This window comes from Camelus ferus, chromosome 32 (genome assembly GCF_009834535.1).
Source record: "Camelus ferus isolate YT-003-E chromosome 32, BCGSAC_Cfer_1.0, whole genome shotgun sequence".
In the NCBI taxonomy this organism is placed as follows: Eukaryota; Metazoa; Chordata; class Mammalia; order Artiodactyla; family Camelidae; genus Camelus; species Camelus ferus.
The window spans coordinates 16646269-16667604 of record NC_045727.1 but is presented as its reverse complement, the minus strand read 5'-3'; the positions used below and the strand labels follow the sequence as shown (position 1 = coordinate 16667604).

General features: G+C 47.2%; 1 protein-coding gene across 5 annotated transcripts in view; it reads left to right on the top strand.

Moving 5' to 3' along the window:
- MYO18B (myosin XVIIIB) overlaps positions 1-21336 on the top strand; it is a 215617-nt gene that overhangs the window by 78419 nt on the left and 115862 nt on the right. For 4 of the 5 annotated variants that reach the window (XM_032472209.1, XM_032472207.1, XM_032472211.1 and 1 more), the window contains 6 exons: positions 1408-1517; positions 2187-2240; positions 10825-10890; positions 15603-15731; positions 17483-17626; positions 19073-19162. In XM_032472209.1, coding sequence (XP_032328100.1) covers positions 1408-1517; positions 2187-2240; positions 10825-10890; positions 15603-15731; positions 17483-17626; positions 19073-19162 — 593 coding nt within the window. The remainder of the gene's footprint in view (positions 1-1407; positions 1518-2186; positions 2241-10824; positions 10891-15602; positions 15732-17482; positions 17627-19072; positions 19163-21336) is intronic. The other variant, XM_032472208.1, reaches the window with a different exon arrangement.

Genomic DNA, 21336 nt, shown 5'->3' with positions numbered 1-21336 from the left:
ATTAGAAAGCATTCATGTTAGCCTCTTTTACCATAATCATCATTGTATCTAATCCTCATTTTGACTGTATGACAAGAGATCTTATTTTTCTCATCTGACAAGTGGAGACCTTGAATCTCAAAGAAATGAGATCATTTGTCGCTGGTCAAGGGGTTAATCAGGGCAGAAATGGGATGTGAACCCAGGTAAGTCTGACTCAAAGGGCAGGCCTGAAACCTCCCAGCCTCATGTCTCTGTGTGGTCAGCATTCTTTGAACATGGCCTGAAACCCTCTTCTCCCAGGAAGGCTTCCTGAATTTGCCACATGCACCCACCATGACTCTTTTTCAGCGTTTATGCATTTGGCTTACTGTGAAGTGAAGTCTCAAAATGAAGTGGGATTCACCAGACCTTCTCCCATCCAGCCCCTTGAGGGGTCATTTTGAGACAACTTAGGCTCTACCATGCCCCTTGTACCCAGGATGAAGTCCAAACCTCGAGGTCTGAATTGAGTTCAAGTTCCTTGGGGACCCAGTCCTGCTTATCTTTGACCTTGTTGTTGGCTTCTCTCCACTTAATTAGTTATTGTCGCTATCTGGCTTTGAATCCCAGCTGGGAGAGTTATGATCCACGTCACTTTGGGCTAGGTGATGTGAACTCTTTGAGCCTTAGTTTCCACATCTGTACAATGGGTGTAATAATTACAGGCGCCAGAGTGTCTAGAACACAAAGAGGTTGTTACCCTAGTGTCTTGCATGCATCAAAGCCTCGTAAATGTTGGCTGTTGCTGTGACTGGATCAAACCTTGTATCTTCCCGCTTCAGCTCCCTCTGCCTGGGCTTCCCTTCCACACCGGATCCTCTGGCAAGCTCTCACAGCCCCTTCAAAGGCCAGCTTGAATGTCACCTTCTCTTGGTAGCTTTTCAGATGCCTCTTCCCAGTTTCCAGATAGAAGGGTGCAGCTCTGTCCATCCCACACGTTAGATTGAAAAGAACCCTTGAATTCTATCCGATGCAGCATTTCCCACGTGCTGCCTAGGGGAGGGTAAAACTAGACCAAAGAAATTTTCTTTCATGGTCCAGCAGGTGCGGAAATCTCTGGGGTAAGCAGAGGTAATCGGGGCATCTTCCCTGCGGAGATTTAGAGCCTTTGACTCCAGTGCTGACATACATTGCGACCTTCTGAGAGGCTGATGAGAGTGCAGCCTTTTCACTTTCCGTGGAGCCTTCTATAGGATTCATGTTCTTGGGAACGCATTTGGGAAATGCTGATTGAACCCAGTCTCCCAAATTTGCAAATGAGGAAACTGAGGCCCCCAAAGTGGTTCCACATGGCGATTGCAGTGAGGAGCCAGGCTGGGAGCGGGCCCCGGTGCCCCTGCGCTCCTCACTGAGTCTGTGCTCTGCTCCTGCTGCTTCCCACCCCAGGCTACGCTGACCACATGGGGCTCACCCAGTTCCGCCGAAGATTCCAGGTGCTGGACCCTCTACTCATGAAGAAGCTCCTGTCGGCCCCCGAGGGCATAAACGAGAGGAAGGTATGTGGGGCTGGGTGAGGGGGCGGAGGCCCCTGTGCTTCTGTTCCTGCTGGGGTCCCAGAGCCAGCCTTGGGGGCAAAGAGGAGGGTGGCCTGAGGTTTGACCCAGACCCCAGTGCACCCTCTGTGGTGTCACGTAGGACACTGCCCATCCTGCAGGGGTCCTTCTGGAACCCTGCATGGGGAAGTGCGGGGAAAGAATTAGAGCCGTGAGAAGGGCAAGTCCCTGCTAGAAGGGCTTCTAGCAAGAGGGGGAGTCGTCATTGCCAGAGGGAGTTCCACTCAGCACCAGTGCCCTGAGTTAGTCTATGAAAAGAAGGCTTTGCAGCCCAAATGTTTGGAAAGTATTTCAGACTAGAGCCCTGTCTTAAAGAATTATAGTGAACACTCCCCCTCAGGGCCTTTGCACCAGCTGTCTCCTCTGCCTGGAGCACTTTTCTCACCAGTCTTTGCCTGGCCAGTGTCGTCTTGCTCAGATGTTACTCTCTGTCACATCAGTTTGTTTTGATGTTTGCGTAGCACTTATCCTTACCTGAAGTTCTGTGGGTCAACTGTGTGTTTTCTGGCTCATAGCAAGTTCTCAGTAATTTTTCTGTGGGGTGAATGAGTGAATGAACGAATACACATACCTAACCCTGCATGTCTGTCCTTGTGTGTCTCCTTTCTCCAGCTCTGCTGTGAACTCCTGGAGCTGGAAGTCTTCACCCCTAGTGCCAAACCCTCAGTACGTGTTTCTGTTGAGAACAGCCACCGGCTGATCAATGATGACAGAGCTCTTAGGAACTGGCAGAGCCCTAGTGCATCTTGACAACAGCCCTGCCAGACAAGAGCTATTATGTCTCCTTATAAGAGGAAGCAGAGTCTCATAGAGATAAATTGATTCCCTTGAGGCCACACAGTCAAGCATTCGTAGGTTTTGTCCTTGAACCCAAGTTTCTTGATTCCAGGGAGGGCCTGAGAAAACATGGGCTCAAGTCAAACAGACCTGCAGTTGATGTCCAGCTGGGGCTGTGTGAACTTAAATGAGTTACTGCAGCCTTCTGCCTCAGTTTCCTCATCTGTAAAATGGGAACACCACCATCATCAACCTTAGTGGGGTATTTGGAAGATTAGATGTAATAGTATAGTTGGTGTGCCTGACACAGGGCCTAGTAAGGGCTCATTGTGTGTGAATTTCTGTCATCAGCATCTTTCAAGGCCACAGTGATGGCAACCAAGCCACACAGACTCTGTATTCACAACTGGGTTGAAACTCCACCTCCGAGTGAGTGCGTCTACGCGTGCCTGAGATCACAGCACTGGAGACCTCAGTCAGTGAGTCATGAGGCAAGACGAGTGAACAGTCACAATTCTTAAGTCCTTTCTTGGCTCTGTTGTGGAGCAGGGTCCAGGGCACAGGCTCCCTCCCGCAGACAAGGCAGCATTTCTCTGGGGCCTTGCGAACTCATCACAGGGAGGGTACCTCAGACCCAGCTGGTGTGGTTCAGGGCTGTCCCCTCCCTGGGTGGCAACCCATTTTGGAAACCATGAAACTCTGCCTGGCCTGGTGGCACCAGCCACTCTGTACCAATCTTTGTTTGGGGTTCCTTATCCTTGATCTCCCCCAAATTTGATCTCCATTCAGAGCATCTGGAATGGAACCACAGAAAGGGTCTCGGGCTGCTCTACAGTTGAAAGCAGCACAGAAGTGGGTCGTCGGGGAGCTGGCTGTGCAGGCAGTGGGGGCAGCATATGGAGGCGGTTCTATTCCGGACGACTGCAGTTCCCTTTCGTAGCCAAACCGAAGCCACCTCCATGCACGCGCCGGGGGCCTCCGAAAGTGGAAAGTTACAAGCGGAATGGACTTGGTTGGGAGTTTTCACTTCTTTTTTTATTTGCTCACAAATTTCATTTGCTGCAGTGTAGGATTTTGGTAGCAACAAAAGGAAATGCCATCCTGCCTCTTATGAAAAAGCTGATAAATATTCATTTGCCAGGCAACATGATACGCCATGAATTATACATGAACACGTGCTTGGGTGGGCAAACTGTCAGCCTCTGTGTGCAAAGCATTTAAGACCTCAGGATTTAATAAGACAGGTTTGACAGCCAGAAAAGGTCAATATTGTCATTAGACACTAGACGGCAGCAGAGGGAATTCATTGTCAGGGTGTAAAGTGGGCCTCGGGGCGTCCCCCGTGTGCCTCACATGTGGTGCTGAAACAAGACACTTTTCCAATGAAGTACTCTCATTTGCTGGGTCCCTGCTGGATATTTTGTGCTCCTGAAACAAAAATAGCATATGCCTTTTACCTCCTGTGCACAAACTCTCATCACAGAATATCAGGCCTCATGTGAAAAGGTTACAGACTTTCAATCTGGAACAGCCCTCAGTAGATAAAGCCTTCCTGATATGGGAGTTGTCCCCATTTTACAGCAGAGGCAACTGAGGCCATCATCACCTAGCCAGGCGGTGGGGTAGTGGTAGAGCTGGGATTTGAACACAGGCTCTCAAATTCCTCACATAGGCCTTTGTACTATTTGTTGTGGTAACATACACATAAAGTTTACCATCTTAACTGTCTTTAAGCATGCATTTTAGTGGCACTCGTACTGTTGTGCAGCCATCACCACCATCCATCTCCAGAACACTTTCCATTTTCTAAAACTGAAACCATACCCATGAAACACTAACTCCCCCTTCCTGCCTCCCAACCAGCTCTTGGCATCCACCATACTGCTTCCTGTCTCTATGAATTTGACTACTTTAGGCTCCTTGTATAAGAGGAATCATTACAAGATTTGTCCTTCAGAGACTGGCTCATTGCACTTAGTCCGATGTCCTCAGGATTCACCCAGGTTGTAGCATGTGTCAGAGTTTCCTTCCTTTTAAGGCTGAATGATAACTCTGTTGTATTTATATACAGCATTTTGTTTATCCATCCTCTGTCAGTGGACACTTGGGTTGCTTTCATCTTTTGGCAATTGTGGATGACCCTGCTATGAACACAAGTGTACAGATACCTCTTTGAGACCCTGTTTTCAATTCTTTGGGGCGTATACCCAAAGTGAAATTGCTGGATCGTACGGTAATCCTGTTTAATTTTTTGAGGAACCTCCAAACTGTTTTCATAATGGCTACACCATTTTATATTCCCACCCACAGTGTACAAGGGTTCCAGTTTCTCCACATCCTCACAAACTTTTTTTTTTTTCTGGTAGTGGTCATTCTTAATGGGTGTGAGGTTGTATCTCATTGTGGTTTCGATTTGCATTTCCCTGATGGTCTGTGCTGTTGAACATCTTTTCATGTTCTGAATGGAAACCCTTTGAAGACAGAGTGTTTGATGAAGTTTTGTATAGAATGTGCCATCCATGATGTTAATTTAAATAATTATTATTGATTCCATCCAACTTTAACCAAGGGGCTGCTTTGCACCAGACCCTGTGCTAGCTGCCAGAGATGCAGGCATGAACAGAACACAGTCTCCTGGGGGAGAAAGACTGAAACAAGCAATTTCCAGACGAGGGATGGCTTTGGGATGCCCCAGGGAACACCTCTAAAACTTGATATTTGCTGTAGGGGTGAGGGTGGGGCATTCAGGGAAGACACCTCAGAGCAGGTGATAGTTGAGTTGAGCTTTGTGGGACAATTTGGAGGAATGAAGTAAGAGGGAGAGTACAGGGCAACCCACACGGAGCATGTGAGGATCCACAGTCACGAAGTTGCGTTGCTAGTTTTCGTGCAGCTGGAGCAGAAGTGCTGCCAGGTATCAAGAAAAGGGTCTGTGGATGTTGGCAGGGGCCAGACCCTAGGTCATTGTTAGCAGGGGTGGTGAGTATGGGCTTTATCAGGTGGTCAGTGATGGTGAATGAAATGTTACCAGCTGGGGAATGGCATCAAAGACCAGGTCCTTATTACTTGAGCTGGCTTAAGCAAGATTATGAAGGAGTCAAGTTCTCTCTGCCCATTCTGTTGTCCTCTTTAGGGAGTTATGTCCTCATGCTGACCTCCCACCATTCGGGATGCCCCTGTCTCTTCTAGACACCCAGGAGTAGGCTCAGGTCTCCAAAATGACCCTGTCTTCCCCCTCTAATCATTGTGGATCCCATTCCTCTCCCAGGTTATCCCATCTGGTTGAGATGCCTTAACCTACACTGAAGCCCACCCCGAGTGACTGTAGTGACGGACTCGCAGGCTGGTTACTGAAGAGATCTTTCAGTTCACCTTGGCTGTGTCCAGATTCTGGTCCCTTCAGTCTCTCTGCTGCTGAGGCAGGAGGTGCCAAGTCTCCCACTGATGATTGAAGTGTGGGCACTTGCCCTCAGAGTGTCTACAGTGATGACTAATTTTAGCCAACCAGATCTCTGTCCCTGGGGACTTGATCTGAAGAACACAGTTAAGGAATGTTAATCTGTATTCTCAAAGGCAGCCACTCTTGTTCCATCTCCAGCCCTGGTGGACACTCCGAGTTTCCTTGGAACTTGTCTTGGAGTCCTTTTCTGCTGAGAAGAGGCCCCTGGGAGCCCATGGCTGGGAGGGGGAGCTGACTGCTCTCAGGGTGCTGAATGATTATTTCAGGGCCTCTGGTAATCCCTCTGAAATTTGTTCGTCATCCTTTTTTTCCTCACCTTGCTGTCCTCCAGTTTGGGTCTACTGCTTTAATGATTCTGCATGTTTTCCATTCAACGTTAACCCACCCAGTTATACAAATGTGTGTTTATTTATGTGTTTGTTCATATCGTGTCTGCTTTGTGCCAGGCATTCTGTTTACAATCCTGAGCCAATAGAGTTGAATAGCAGAGACGTAGTCCCCGTCCATATGGAATGATTTGATGAGTGTGTAAGTGAGAGTTTCAGTGGCTTAAAGGACGTTGTTGAGAGTCAGGCTTCAGGTTCAAATCCTGGTTTCTGCCGTCTCTCTTTCCATCTATCCATGCCCCTTGATACTTGATAGCTTTATGACAGGGGCAGTATGCAGTACTGCATAACAAAGTGCCTGACACATCGTAGGTGCCCCAGCATGTGCCACCATTTCATGGAGGAGATGCTGATCTGACAGCAGCTGGATGGTTCAGTGGCGGAGCATCCAATTCCACAGCCGTGGATTCCCTGTATCACACGCCCAGTGAGGAGCAAGCTGGAGAATCACTTCCCAGCCATGGTCTTCATTGTTCTGGAGTCTTTCGCTCCTTGTCTGGCACGTTCAGCTTAACGTGAGATGTCAGACTGTATGCTTTTTGGGTGCCTCCTTGTTGAACGTTGGAGAGAAAGCTCTTTGCAAAATTCTAGGACTCTGTAAGTGGAGGCCTAGAGTTGGGTTTCTCCCAGGTACGTTCAAGGACTGATAATTTGGGCCTGGAATGGTGAAAGGTATGTCATCACTTCATGGTACCGAAGAGGGGCTTATACCTCAGGACCTCCACCAGTATTAGTACTTAGGAAGCCTGGCATGTGCCAGGCATGGTTGTAAACACATCATGTACCAGCTACTTGGAAGTAATAGCTTGTAATAGCTACTTGGAAGTCTTTGTTAAGTCCAACATCTAAGCCCACAGAGGGTTTCTACTGACTGCTTATTTGGGTTTGTCTTCTTGAGTATAGGTCACACTTTGCAGTTTCTTTGCATGTCATGTAATTTTTTATTGGAAACTGGACATTTTCAATAATGTAAAATTGCATCTCTAGATTTTGATCTTTTCCCAATTATTTAGTAATTTATCTGGACTAGATTTATGGAGTCTGTCTTTTCCATGGTATGTGACTGCTGATACCTCCGTTCAGTTCTTTTCTATTCTTGTTTTTATCATAAATTTTGGATTCTCAGGGGTTGCCCCTGCATCAGCACAGCTTAGTGGTCAGCAGCGGCTGTGATCAGATACCTTGAATCTATTATGACACTTTTATTTAATTTTTATGGTGCTTCGTGTGGGATGGGAAACGTATTAAACATTAAGGCATATATGATCGTGCCACGGGTTTTACTTTCTGTGTGACTCTTTTGCATGTTTTCTTCCTGTGCATGTGGCCTGACATTGAAGTAGGGATATATAGTTGGCTCAGGTCCTCTTGGTCCCTCCTGTGATGCGTGTAGGCTTCCAGGTTGCCAGGCGTGTATGGGAGTTTATCAGGGCCCACTGCACCTGGCCCGTGTCCTCTATCCCTTGTTATAGGGACCTGATACTCATTGGTCCATCACCTGCCCCGTCAGAATAACCACCTTAGGCCAGCTGCGCCATTGACCTTCTCCACTTGTTTGCTGCCGAGATCACTTCTGTTTCTGACAAGGATCCTGGGTGTGGGATTTCCCTGTGCTTGGCTCCATATAAGTGAAACCCTCTGGCAGCAGAGCTGAGGGTTCTCACAGCTCGTCTCGGCTAGCAGGACCACTGCAGTGGCAGAGCTTGTGGGAGTGAAAAGAGCCTCGGTCAGGATTGCCACAGACTTGTGCTGTTCTTACCTGAGGCTCAGTCGTTTTTCTTTTTCTTTTTTTTTTTTTTCCTCAGAAGTTTTTTTTTTTTTTTAATTGAAGTATAGTTGATTTACAGCATTGTATTAATTTCTGGGGTACAGCAGAGTGATTCAGTTATACATGTATGTTCCTTTTTATATTCTTTTTCCTTATAGGCCATTGCAAGTTATTGAATATAGTTCCCTGTGCTATACAGTAGGACTTTGTTGTTTATTCTATGTATAGTAGTTAGTATCTATGAATCCCGAGCTCCCGACTTAAGCCTCCCTACCCTCTTCCCCCCATTCTGGTAACCGTAAGGTTTTTTTCTGTGTCTGTGAATCTATCTCTGTTTTGTAAATAAGTTCATTTGCGTCCTTTTTTTTTTTTTTTAGATTCCACATGTAAGTGATATCATATGATATTTTTCTTTCTCTCTCTGACTTACTCCACTTAGTTATGACGATCTCTAGATCCATCCATGTTGCTGCAAGTGGCATTGTTTCATTCTTTTTTATGGCTGAGTAATATTCCATTGTGTTTTTATATGTACCACAACTGCTTTATCCAGTCATCTGAGTGATTACTAATGTTGCTACTCCATGAAGCACTCTTGAACACAACCACAGAATCTTCCAAAATCAGTGCTGTTATTTTCCCCACTTTTATGAAGAGGGGCCTGCAGCTCAGAGTAAGATGTTCATCCAGGGTCACACAGTTGCTGAGTGGTTTACCTAGAGTCTCAGCCCGGGTGGATCTGACTCCACATCCTGAGTTCTCCTCCACACACGTGCTCTGGGTGTTAACTCCGAGGTAGACTTAGGTAATTGTCACTGACTGTATTTGTTTTCCATCAACCCATCTTATTTTTGGCCAATTTTTATTTGTTTTCCTCTTGTGCAGAAAGAAAAAATGTTGTATTTTGGATATGTTGGTTTTATGCCTTCTGCTGCCTGTAGCTCCCTTGGAACATTTTTGGCTTAAATGTAATAAGTGAAAACACTGAATTTTTGGAGGAGTACTATGAAATGTTCTTCCCAGAGGTCAGAGGAGGAAACCCTCCCAGACTACAGTCTTGGACTAGACTTTTAATAAGATTTTTTTTTTTTTGCTATCTTAGGACATTTTCCATGCTGCTGATGACCCATGGAATTGAAACTCATCTGCTAAATTACTCAGTCTCATAATACCTTTTGCTTCTTGAGTGTCGCAATTACTTTTCTGACAGTTTATTCTGAAAATAGACTCGGTGATTTTCAGTGAATGGAAGGTCCGCGAGGGCTAGTGTGAGGGCAGAGTGGGAGGGGAGTTGGCAGTCACAAGGGAACTAGGCACGACCTGCATTTATCCGAGGGTACAGATCTCTGGCAGGATTATTTCCGAGCTTGCAGGACTACATGACAAGAGGAAAATTCCATTAAATGGCTGGTGACTTGGCCAAGGCTGCATCCAGGAATCTCTTTGAGTGAGTTTGCTTCTCCCACATTGGGTTTCTCTACACTACCCCCGACCCCACCCTGCTTCTCCCCTCACTGGATCTCCTGTGTGGGCGTTCACTCATTCAGTCATCATGTTTATTGAGTTCCTACTGTATGCCTAGACCACGACCAGGTGCTGGAGAGGACACAGATGAGTTAAACACGGGCTCTCTCCCCCTCCCTACTCTAGGTCAGGAACACAAGGGTAATGGCCATGTCATTTCTTCAGCAAACATTTATGAGAGCGAGTCAGACCCAGACAGGTGCAGCAAGAGAAGGACAGAGGGCAGGGGAGGCTGTCACAGGAGACATGGTAGGTAAATTCCCAAGTGGCCTAGGGTCCTCTGCAGGCATCTTAAGCATGTGAAGCAGTAAAGACGTCAGTGTTGCCATGTGACCTGATAGACCTTGATTCCAATCTAGTTCTGCTCATGTGTAATGTATGACCTTGCAGAAGTGCCTTCATTTTTTTAAACTGTGGTAAAACATACATAACATAAAATTTACCATTGTAACCATTTTTAATTGCGCACTTCAGATGGCATTAAGTATATTCATACTGCTGTGCAACCATCACCACGCTCAATCTCCAGAATTCTTTCATCATGCAAAACCAGAATTCTGTCCACATTAAATGCAAACTTCCATCCTCCTCCCCCCAGCCCCTGGCAACCACCATTCTACTTCCTGTCTCTGAATTTGACTAGTCCAGTTACCTCATATAAGCAGAATCATACAATATGTGTCCTTTTGTGACTGGCTTATTTCACTTAGCATTGTGTCCTCTGTGTTGTAGCAGGCATCAGAATTTCATTCCCTTTAAAGCTGATTAATATTCCGTTGGGTGTATTCACCACCCTGTGTTTATTTGTTCCTCTATTGAAGGACACTGGGGTTACTTCCACCTTTTGGCAACTGTGAATGATGTTGGTATGAATGTGAGTGTGCACAAATATCTGTTCAAGTCCCTGCTTTCACTTCTTTGGGGGTATATATCCAGAATTGGAATTTCTAGATCATATGGTAATTACATGAATTTTTTGAGGAACCGCCGTGCTGTTTTCCATAGCAGACACGTCCTCCATTTAGTTTTGTATCTGTGGTTTTCCCATCTATAAAATGGGCGCAGTAGTATGATGACCCACCCAGGGTTGCTGTGAGGATGGAATGAGATGGTGTCTATGCAGGTGCCAGCAGAGTGGATGGCACACAGTAGGTGCTCAGTACATGCTCATCGTCTGCACTTCCCTGGGGTGGTGGGGCTCTGTTAGCTCACAGACATGTGGGGTCATCCTCTCTCTCCCGATGTGTCCATCAGCCTATCCAGCCAGCTGATCTTCCACCCTGGGAGCCTCCTGCCTTCATTCTGCCTTCCCCTCTGCTTCTCTCTTCTTTGCAGGCCGTGGAGGAGCTCCTGCAGACCCTGGATCTGGAGAAGAAGGCAGTGGCCGTGGGGCACAGCCAGGTGAGTAGAGCTGCTTTCTTAGGCCATTCTACACATCACTTCAGGGGCCCAGAGGAGACACGACTCTTGTCTGACCTCAGCATTCACTACTTCTGTGCGTCTCCTATTCATCGAACTGAAAACGAGGCTAGTGATTCTCTGCCCTTCCTATATGACAAGGCTGTTAAGATAAAGTGTTATAATGTGGGAGGAAATGACTTTGGAAAATATCACTCCTAGGCTACCCTCCCAGGAACCTCAGTGGTCTGGAAGGGTTAACATTCGAGACCTCAGGAGAACTTTCTGAACCTCAGAAAGAGGAACCTGAGAGGAAACAGCCATCTTCACTCAGAGCCTTGTACCTTTTACTTTGCAACCAGCTGTAGTGCAACTGTAGGACTGGCTGATTAGCAGCAGTGAGTGAAAGGGAAGGGCTTGGAAAGAGGGTACGTGATTTTAGAGTTGAAAGAAGTAGCTTTCTCCAGACTAGTGTTGAGCCAGAAGCCCTTCCAAAAAAGTGAAGAACTTTGCAGATACCTAATGTACTCATACATCTGTAAGTCCTCATGAGGGAAAATGTAGTATTTAGGGCTCCCCAGGCTATTTGACCCTGGAACCCTTACTCTTTTGCTTTTGTGGAAGGCCCGTTACCATCTCCCAGGACAAGTGTTCCATGGGTCATGGTTTGGGAGGTGGGATACAGAGATTGTAAACTCAGGACCAGGTGGTGAGCAGGGGAGTAGGGATAATGTTTAGAAATACAAATCGGAGAGAGAAGAGACTGAAGGGCCATCACCCCACTTAGTTATCTACTGGCTGGTTAACGTCATCCAGTAAACCTTTGCCGATTGCCTTCCACCTTCAGGTCCTATGTAAACTGCTAGGTTTACTACGTACTATGGTGGAATTATTGGCCATTAGTGCCTCTTGCAATACCAAGTGACCTGCCTTATCAAACCTCTTTCTTCAGAGAGCTCACAGCCATTTACACTGATCATTGCCCCATAGACACACTAGTCTCTCCCTGCAGGCTTCTTGGTTCTGCTAAAGCCTGTGGTTAAAGCTGTTAGTCTTCCATGGTCTCTACCTGATTTATCCTGCTGGGAGTTGGCAGCAGCTTTTCAGGAGAGGGAATAAACCTGTGGGTTACTGGGCTCCCGCCACGAGCCAGGTACTAAGCTAGGCAACTTCAAGTATTACTCCTCTCTTCCCCTCGCAGCCTCCTTTGAGATAATGACAGTTTCCCTTCTTTACAGACGCAGAAACTACCTCTGGGAAGTAAGCCCCTTTTCCAGGTCCTGTAGGTAGCAGGAGTACAGCTCCCGTGCACACCTGTATCAGTCCCGACCCCAGGATCTTCTCATTTGGCTGTGGTTCTGCTGTTTATGACTGGAAAGATACAGCAAATTATTTATGCACAGGTGTTTATGATCCTGAATCAGAGGGATTCTTCAACTCCAAGAACTTCATCCCTCTAGACTAGCGGTTCTCAAAGGATGGTCCCTGGACCGGCTGCTCCAGCATCACCCGAGAGCTTTCTGGAAATAAGCTCTCAGGAGCCATCCCAGACCTAGTGACTCTGAAACTCTGGGAGTGGGACCCCACAGCCTGGGTTGTAACAAGCCCTCTACGGGATTCCAGTGCACACTCAAGTTTGAGAATGGTCTAGATAATTGCTCAGTTGTTTCATGAATACAAAAACCTGCTCTGGTGATTTCAGCAGCCATTACAGAGCAAGAGAGAAAACAGCAAGATGAGAAGTCGCTATACGCAGTTTCACGGTGGTGAGGCAGGGTGTCCGCAAACCAGAGCATCCCAGTAATGAGATATTATTATTGTTGAGCAATATTTGGCATTCACTGGGGAACTCTCAAGAGCAAATCAAGTCAGTGTGTCCTTTTGGAAGCCAGGCCAGGCAGTAGACAGATCTTGAAGGACAAGTGCCACTCCCGTGCATTGCAAGGTTCGGCACCTAACAGGTGGGGAGGCTGTGACTAGGAGGGGAGAACAGGCCTACCTGGTCCACACTCAGGCCCCACCTCTTCCTGAGGTGTGAATCCTGAGTAAATGATCTAGCTGCTCTGAGTGTCAGTCCCCCCATCTGTACAATGGAGCCACTACTTTGTGCCTCCCAGGTTGGCTGACGGAATCAGCGAATTGTTCTTTCACAGGGGTTGACTGTCATTACCTGTGGCATGCATTTGCCAGTGGGGACAAGGTGCTTGTGAAAAAGAATAACATTTGAAAGTTTAAATAAACTCTCATCTGGAAAATTACTAAAAGGAGAGTAGCTAATTTCTCAGCAGTGTCAGAGAGGAGGGCTGTTTCCATATTAGATTTCAAAACCTTGGCCTTCAGCATTTTTAGAGCAAAAATGGCTTGCATAACAGTGGCTCCCAGGGATCCCTTAGAGATGGGGATGTTGGGCTGTCACTCTCTGCTTGGGTCCGATAAGCAGCTGGACCCATGAAAAGTGAACCACTTAGATTTTTCTTTGTGATTCTCAGCCCCCGGTGCCTTATTGAGGCCTGTGCCAAGGGCCATGACATTTATGAAAAAGGTGGGATCCCACATGCAGTTGGCCTTCTGGTTGGCAATATGCTCTTAAAAGGAAAGAAAACCAAGCAAGATAAGATTCTGCAGAGGCGATGACTTATTCCCATTCCCTGTATGGTCGTTTCCAATTATCTTTTTAATGAAAGCTTCATACTTAATCAATAACGTTTTTGGCAGCACCAGCCGCCTTGTGTAATATACGGACTGGTGCTGTCATCACTTTGATCATTGATTTTTTTCATAGCAGCTTTTGGGACTCACTAGCTTGTGAAATTAATGCAGTCATTATTGAGGCAATCTGATAGGTAATGAGTCAATCATGTCTTTATTTCAATGAGGCTAATTGTCTCGGTGGCCCTGGCTGATGGGAAGTGTTCTGCAAAGTGACAGAGGGCTACAAACAGAGTTAGCACCAATTGAGTATGCTAATTTCTGTTTTCCCGCCGAGAAAAGGTTTACCGTGGGGTCGATGGAGTGGTCTTCGTTACAGAAAATAGGTTTAGGGGAATGGAGAATCAATTAAGACCCTTTGTTCCACGTGGAATCAAACTGCAGTTTGGCTTCAGATTCCTGGTGTTTGCATCGGGGAGGAGGTGGCGGGGGGAGGAAATGAAGCCTTGTGCTCATGTTGAGAATAGATGCAGGGCATGAACCCAAGGTTCTGGGTTCAAGTCTCAGCTTTGCTGATCACCAGCTACGTGAACTTGAGTCAGTGACACAGCTTCCCTGAACCAGCATACTCCTTGTCGGGCTGTTCTGGGTATTAAAATGGGACGTAGGAGAAAGAGGTTTGAAAGATATAGATGCTATGCAAATGTTAATTACATTCAGTGATAATTGTAGTCTCGTCTGGAGTCAGCGAGAGGGAAATAAATCCTGGTGTTACCACTCACTAGTGGAGGATTGTGCGCAAATGCCGTTTTTAGCCTTAGTTTCTCCCTCCATAAAGTGGGGGGATCGTCATAACTACTGTAGAAAATTATGCATGTAAAGTGCTTTATCTGCATGTCAGATAGTGAGTTCAGATCCAGAGCACAGTAGGGGCTCCCTAAATGTTAGCTGTTAGTTGACACTGTCACGGATTACTTAACAAGTTCACTGATTACGACAGAGCATTCCCAGTGCTCCTGGAGAAAGTGACCATCTTTAGGGCTGTAAGCCACATCTGGCAAAGAAATGCACAGGGCTGTCCTTAGAAAGAAGCAGCACCAGGGCATCTGCAGTGTGTCCCCTCCCCTGTCACTGACTTAGATCCCATCAGTGCAGCATCTTTCTCTTGCCTCTTGGAGGGGTGACCTCACCACATTGGCTGGAGCAGTCCTGGCCCCAGAGCTCTGGGTTCTCTCTGAAAACCCTCCTGTGTTCCCTGCAGTCTCTTCGAGGGCAGCCCTGCGGGGGGCCGAGCAGGCATTGATCACTTTGCAACAGAGGCCTTCATCCATTATTGATGAGCCACAGCCTGGAAATTGTGGACCTCGAGCTGTTTTCCACTAAGATGCCTGAGCACCTTCCGTGGATGGCACCAGTCTGGCCCCATCCTCTCCTGCCCGAGGAGGGCTGCCCTCCACTCCCCTCCCTCTCTGCCCCTCCTTAGAAGGCAGAACTGAGTATTTTGGGGGCTCTTCTTCTCTCTGATGGCCAGCGGCACTTACTGAATGAGAAGACATATTCCCAGGACTGACACCAAGCCCACTGATTCTATGTTTCTCAGGGTGGGGCCTGGGAATGTGCATTGAATGCATTCCCCAGGTGACTCTGGTGCACAGAGAAGCTTAGGCGGGTCCATCCTGCCAGTGGTTCTCAGACCAGTGTGTGCATGAATTCCCTGGGGATCGACTTGCCAGTTATGCTTCAGCAGGTCTCGGGTGGGGCCGGAGATGCTGCATTTCTACCAAACTCTCGGGCGGTGATAGTGCTGCAAATGTGAGGACCCCACGCTGCAGTAGAGTCTTTGAGTCCTTCGTCGTCTTACCTCTTACTCTCTTCTGTTAGAAAAAGGCAAAGAGGAGGCATCAGGAGACCAGATGCTTTAATCATGTAGAGCTGCAGTCTAGGGTACCTACTAACAGATAACTTGAGGTGGAGGCCAGAGAGCTGGGGTCTGAGTGGCAGCTCCCCCACCCCCAGACAGTTGGATTCGGTGGCGGAGAAGTCACCTGCAGCATCTCTCCTGCCAGGTCTTCCTCAAGGCGGGCGTGGTCTCCAGGCTGGAGAAGCAGCGGGAGAAGCTGGTGTCTCACAGCATCGTCTTGTTCCAGGCGGCCTGCAGGGGCTTCCTGTCTCGCCAGGAATTCAAGAAGCTGAAGGTATGAAGGCCTGTGTGCCTCGTGAACCCGGCAGGGGCGAGAGATCCTGGAAAAGCACCATCCATGCTGGGCCCGGGGCTGTAACCCCTGCTTCTCACACTCGTGCTTATGTGCAAATCTCCAGTGGGATGTTGTTAACGTGCAGATTCTGGTCCAGTGGGTCTGGGGTGAGCCTGGGGCTCTGCACGTCTCCCGTGATGGTGCCAGTGCTGCCCGCCCACAGACCTACCCCGAGTGGTGAGACTTTTATCGATACTCTGTAAGCTGTTACCATTGTTTCTAGAACATTGATGTCAAATTACTGATGATGTCAGCCTTGGACAGGATATCCATGAGGCTGTCCAAGCCCTCCTGGGTTGGACATGGTTCCAGCCTGTTCCATCTCCCTAGAACTTGGCTGTCATGGGTCAGCAGACAGGGCATGGGCGGGACCTGGGCACAGAGTCCTTTGGGACCAAAGAGCAGGTTCAGGATCCGCAGGCCTGAACCACCCTTGGACATCTCTGGGACTCAGTTTCCTCTATGTGGCCTGCACAGGGGAGAACAGGCAGCATGGCTCTGGAGACAAACAAGAACCATGTTTGAGCCCCAGCCCAACATGTAGTAGCTGGCTGCAGATGAGGTGGGGTGATGTGCACTTAGTCCCGTCTGTGGTGCATGTAACTGCTCCGTAAATCCTAGTGCCGTTACCTTAGCATTGTCATCGTTAATTACCACCTCACTGCACATGCCTCCAGCTGATGTGAATTTGTAAATTCAAGTTTATGTACTTGGTAAGAACAGAAGAAGGCAAGTACGTTAATAATTAAAACATTGTGGGCAATCTCACTGGCCCATTGCACTCCCAAGGTAGTTTATGCTTTGGGATGGTTTGAAATAAGAGATTAATTAAGAGCCTGGGCTTTGTCTACAGGAGTTCATGTCCTGACTCGGCCACTGAGAAGCTGTGTGATGCTGGGCATGTGACTCTACCTCTCTGTGCCTGTTTCCCCATCTGTAAAATGGAGATGATAATAATACCTCATAGGATTTAGAGGGGACTGAGCTGAAGTGTGTAAGATGCTCAGGGCAGTGCCTGGCCTGTAGGAGGCGCTGTGCCGGCTGTACAGTCTTGGCTGTTGAGATGCTGGCTTGATTCCCACCTATGATAAGAATGAATTAGGTCAGTGGTTCTCAGAGCATGATTCCTGGACCAGCAGTCTCTGCATAAACGAGGGGTTTGTGAGCAGTGCAGATACTCAGACCCCTCCCCAGACTTAGAGTCAGATCGTCGTGGGTGGAGCCCAGGCCCCTGCGTTTTAACAAGCCCTCCAGGAGATTCTGATGCACACTTAAGAGTAAGGAGCATGGGGTTTGTGTTTAACTGCACCTAAAGTAATTTCTCTTCCTTAAATAGCAACTAACAGCGTAATCCTGGTCACTGTTTCTTGAGAGCATTTTCAGGGATTTTTGAGTATGGTTTTTGCCTTGCACGATGACTTTTGAACTTAATCCCCATGTAAAATGTGGCCCTGTCATATTATATTTTCTACTCCTCGTCCTGTTATTATTATTAGGCTGTGCAAGATTAAATTGTGGCCTAACGCCTGATGCCGAGAGCCTGACTTCCGAAAGGAAGCTTTTTTTTTTTTCTTCCAGGCACCTAGCCCCTTGCACTAGGATACAAACCCATTTTCTCCACTGGCTTTGCTGCCCTCTGCCTCCTTTGACAGAGATGGGAAGGGCCCTCAGTTCACTCTCCTCCCCTGCAGATTCACCGGCTGGCTGCACGGTGCATCCAGAAGAACATGGCTGTGTTCCTGGCGGTCAAGGACTGGCCGTGGTGGCAGCTCCTTGGTTCCTTGCGGCCCCTGCTGAGTGTCACCATCGGGGAGGCTCAGCTCCGCGCCAAGGAGGTGGGTCTGTGGCCGGCAGGGTGCTGGGTGGCCCATCCCCTCCCCCACCTTAGTGCTTGCATCCCAACTAGTGCCCCCAGCCCTGGAAATTCTTGATCTAGGAATGCTCCACCCAGCAGCCCTTGCTGCCCCCTTCCAGATGTCCCTCTGCTCCCATGCACGGACGTGCCCAGCTCCTCCTAGGCTAGCGGGTGCTGGTTAGACACCCTCGCTCCCCCGGTGTGTGAACGCTTACTGCTTATCCAGAGAGACTCGAGGGTGGTGGAGTCTTCGCATCCTAAGTCTCCTTACCTCTTACTCTCCCTCCTACCCGATTAGCACCCAGCTGACACAGGTAACTGTTTTGACTGGTTTCTGGTTTATCCTGCCTATTGTTTCTTTCTGCAGAAATTAGCAAATACAGGCACACTTGGGAGATATTGCAGATTTGGTTCCAGACCGCCAAATTAAAGTGGGTATCACACTAAACTGAGTCACACAAATTTATTGGCTTCCCAGTGCCTATAAGTTATGTTGACATTCTACTGTAGTCTATTAAGTGTGCAATAGCACTGTGTCTAAAAGCAATGTACATACCTTAATTAAAAAATAATGCTGGAGAAAGTCGCCAATAGACTTGCTAAACACAGGCTTGCTGCCAACCTTAAATTTGTAAAAAAAAAAAAAATGCCATATGTGTAAAGCACAGTAAAGCCAAGCACAATGAAAGAGGTGTGCGTTTACACACACACACACACACACACACTCCACTTAACTAAAACTTCCTTTCTTTCTTACACAAATAGTAGCATACTGCATATTCCTCTGCAACTTGTGTTTTTTACTTAAAAACATATTTTGAGAATCATGCCATGTCCATTTTCTTGGATTTTCTTTTTAAAAAAAGTTTAATTGAAACACGTTTGACCTATAACACTATAAATTTAAGGTGCACAACATGTTAATGGGATAACATTTATATATTGTCATATGATTGCCATTTTTGTAGACACCTTCCCTGTTCTCTTTTCCTGGCCACGTAGTACTCCTTTGTGTGTCTGTTTCATAGCTCCCCACACCGGCCTGCAGTGGGTGGGCGTGTAGGTTGCTCCTAATGGTGGTGGTGTGAGCCTGGTGCTGAGCCGCTGGGCAGGAGAGTGATAATCCGGGAGGATGAAGAGCCAAGCACCCCATCTCACTCGGGCACCCAGACTCGGGACCAGCCTGGTCCTGTTCTGAGAACTTGTGTTCAGCCTCTAGACTGGGCTGGCGTGGACCAGACTTGTATGAGCACAGAGACATTGATACTCGGAAATGGTCAAAGAAAAAGTCCCTCAGAGGCGCTTAGCATCAGGGCATCATCACAGATAGGCTGGCTAAATAACCTGCTTCTTTCCCAGTCTTAATGAACGTGGAAGCTACCCCCCTGGTCCAGAGTGGCTTCCGTTAAGGTGTTTGTTTTTGCAGGAGGAGCTTACAATGCTGAGACAGAAGCTAGAAAAGTCGGAGAAGTCTCGGAATGAACTCCGGCAGAACACAGACCTGCTAGAGAGCAAGGTACCCCCATCCCTCCTGTGTGGGGTCCTTGTGCAGGGGGAGGTCTGTTGACGGGGAAGATGATGATGAGCCTGGCCTTGCACCATCTGCCTTCAGGCCTCAGAGTAGCCCTGTGAAGTGCGGGCTGTGACTGTCCCCACTATATAGAGGAGGAAACTGAGGCTCTGGGATTTTAGCTACCTTCCAGAGACACACAACCAGCAAGTATAGAGCTGAGAGTCAAACCCATGTCATCTGGCTCCAAAGGGAAGAATTTCTTACGCTTGACTTAAAGAAGCACAAATCTCAGGGGGGAAATGACCAGTGTGACCCCAGTGAAGTAATCAACTTCTAATTGTCAAAGCACAAAATACTTGAAGATGAAATTTGCACACATGTAACTGGCAAAGAGTGCCCAGAATATGTAAAGAACTTCCTCACATCAATGGGAAAAGGCAAACACTGCAGTTAAAAAAAAAGGGCAAAAATTAGGAATTGGCAGTTCCCAGGAGGGGAACTCTTATTCCAAGGGTTCAGATGATCAGAAATTCAAATGGCCAATAAACTCATGAAAAGATGCTCAATGAACTAGCAATCAGGAAATGTGAATTAACACCACAGCACGTATCATTTCACACTTCAGACAGGCAGTTATCTCTGAAAGTCACAGCTGCCTGTACCCTGTGACCCAGCAGTTCCACTCCTAGGTCCACGAGCTGGAGAATCTTTCCCACATATAAATGAAAAGATGAGACGCTTACAGCAGCAGCATTTGTCACGGTGAAGAAAAGTAAACACCCCAATGGGAATCTACTGACAGGGTGGGGGAACACATTTTGTTAATACTAAAAGTTGAATTACCAAGGTGAAAATGAATGAGGAGGCAGGCAAACTAAGGTTCATATAGGGCAAGTCCATTTCACCACCTGTTCTTTGTAAATAAAGTTTTATTGGCACACAACCACAGCCGTTCATTTGTGTTTAGTCCCCATGCTTTCATACCACAAAAGCAGAGTTGAGTGGTGGTGACAGAGACTGAAAATATTTACTCTCTGGCTCTTTATAGAGGTTTCCTGATCCTTCAAGTAGAGATAGATGAACAAACGCAGATTGCCCTTGAAAACATAACACTGAAGGAAAATGATTAACGTACAAAATAATACCTGAAATATGTTACAGTACGTATTTTAAAAGTGTATACAATAATACTGTACATTGATGGGAGCATACACGTACATAGTTACAGTTGGGTGTTCATGGGAATAGTAATTCCAGATTCCGCGTAGTGGTCGTCTCTGAGGGATGGAAGGGGACATGTGATTGGGGTGTGTGTGACTGCATGCTGGCCTCTTCTTTCTTTAACTGGATATTGAGTTCATGGGCTGGGGGTGAAGTCTTGAACCAGATGGCCCTGCCCTCAAGGCAACCATCGCAAATGACAGATTCCTACACATATTCATACAGTATAACGCGGGACGTGGTCAGTGAGCTGTGGGTAGGCCAAGAAAGAGCTGTTCAAGGAAAACTGGCTGGTTCATTCACCTCTCAGGGCTGGGACTAGGGTGAGGGGTGTGAGGCACTTGTCTCAGGCACAATTTAAAGGGCCGCCAAAAAACCCTGCAAGATAAATAATACTTAATACAATATCTTTTAAAATGTAAATGAATTAAAAAAAAATCCATGATGGGCAAAATATCAAAATTTTAAATAAATGCAGGATTTGTCGACCAGAATAGGGGTGAGGTGAGTGTTGGTGCACTCTGCATAGTAGGATCCTGTCTGTCTTTGAAATTTTGATATTTTATTCATCACAGATTTTTGGCATTAATTTTTATTTTCTTGAAGATTGCATTCATGTTTTTAATTTATCTTGACTTCTGAAGGTTTTGACGCTCCCTTAGATTTTGCATCCCTGGTGAGTACTTGACTCAGCCTCCGCTGTCTTTTCCCAGGAAGCTCTGGGTACCTCATAGGGTTCTGCTGAAGTTCACATACAGCTGATTTATTCCCTTATTCAACACATAATGTATGGGTACCTCCCATGTGCCAGGCATCTGATTGGACCCCTTGGATACAGCTTGGGACAAGGCCAAGTCCCTGTCCTCACAAAGCCTCCAGGCCAATAGAGGGAGACGGATCACAAGTAAATAAATGTGCAGACTAGTTTCAGATTGTAAAGTGTTGCAGATAGTGAG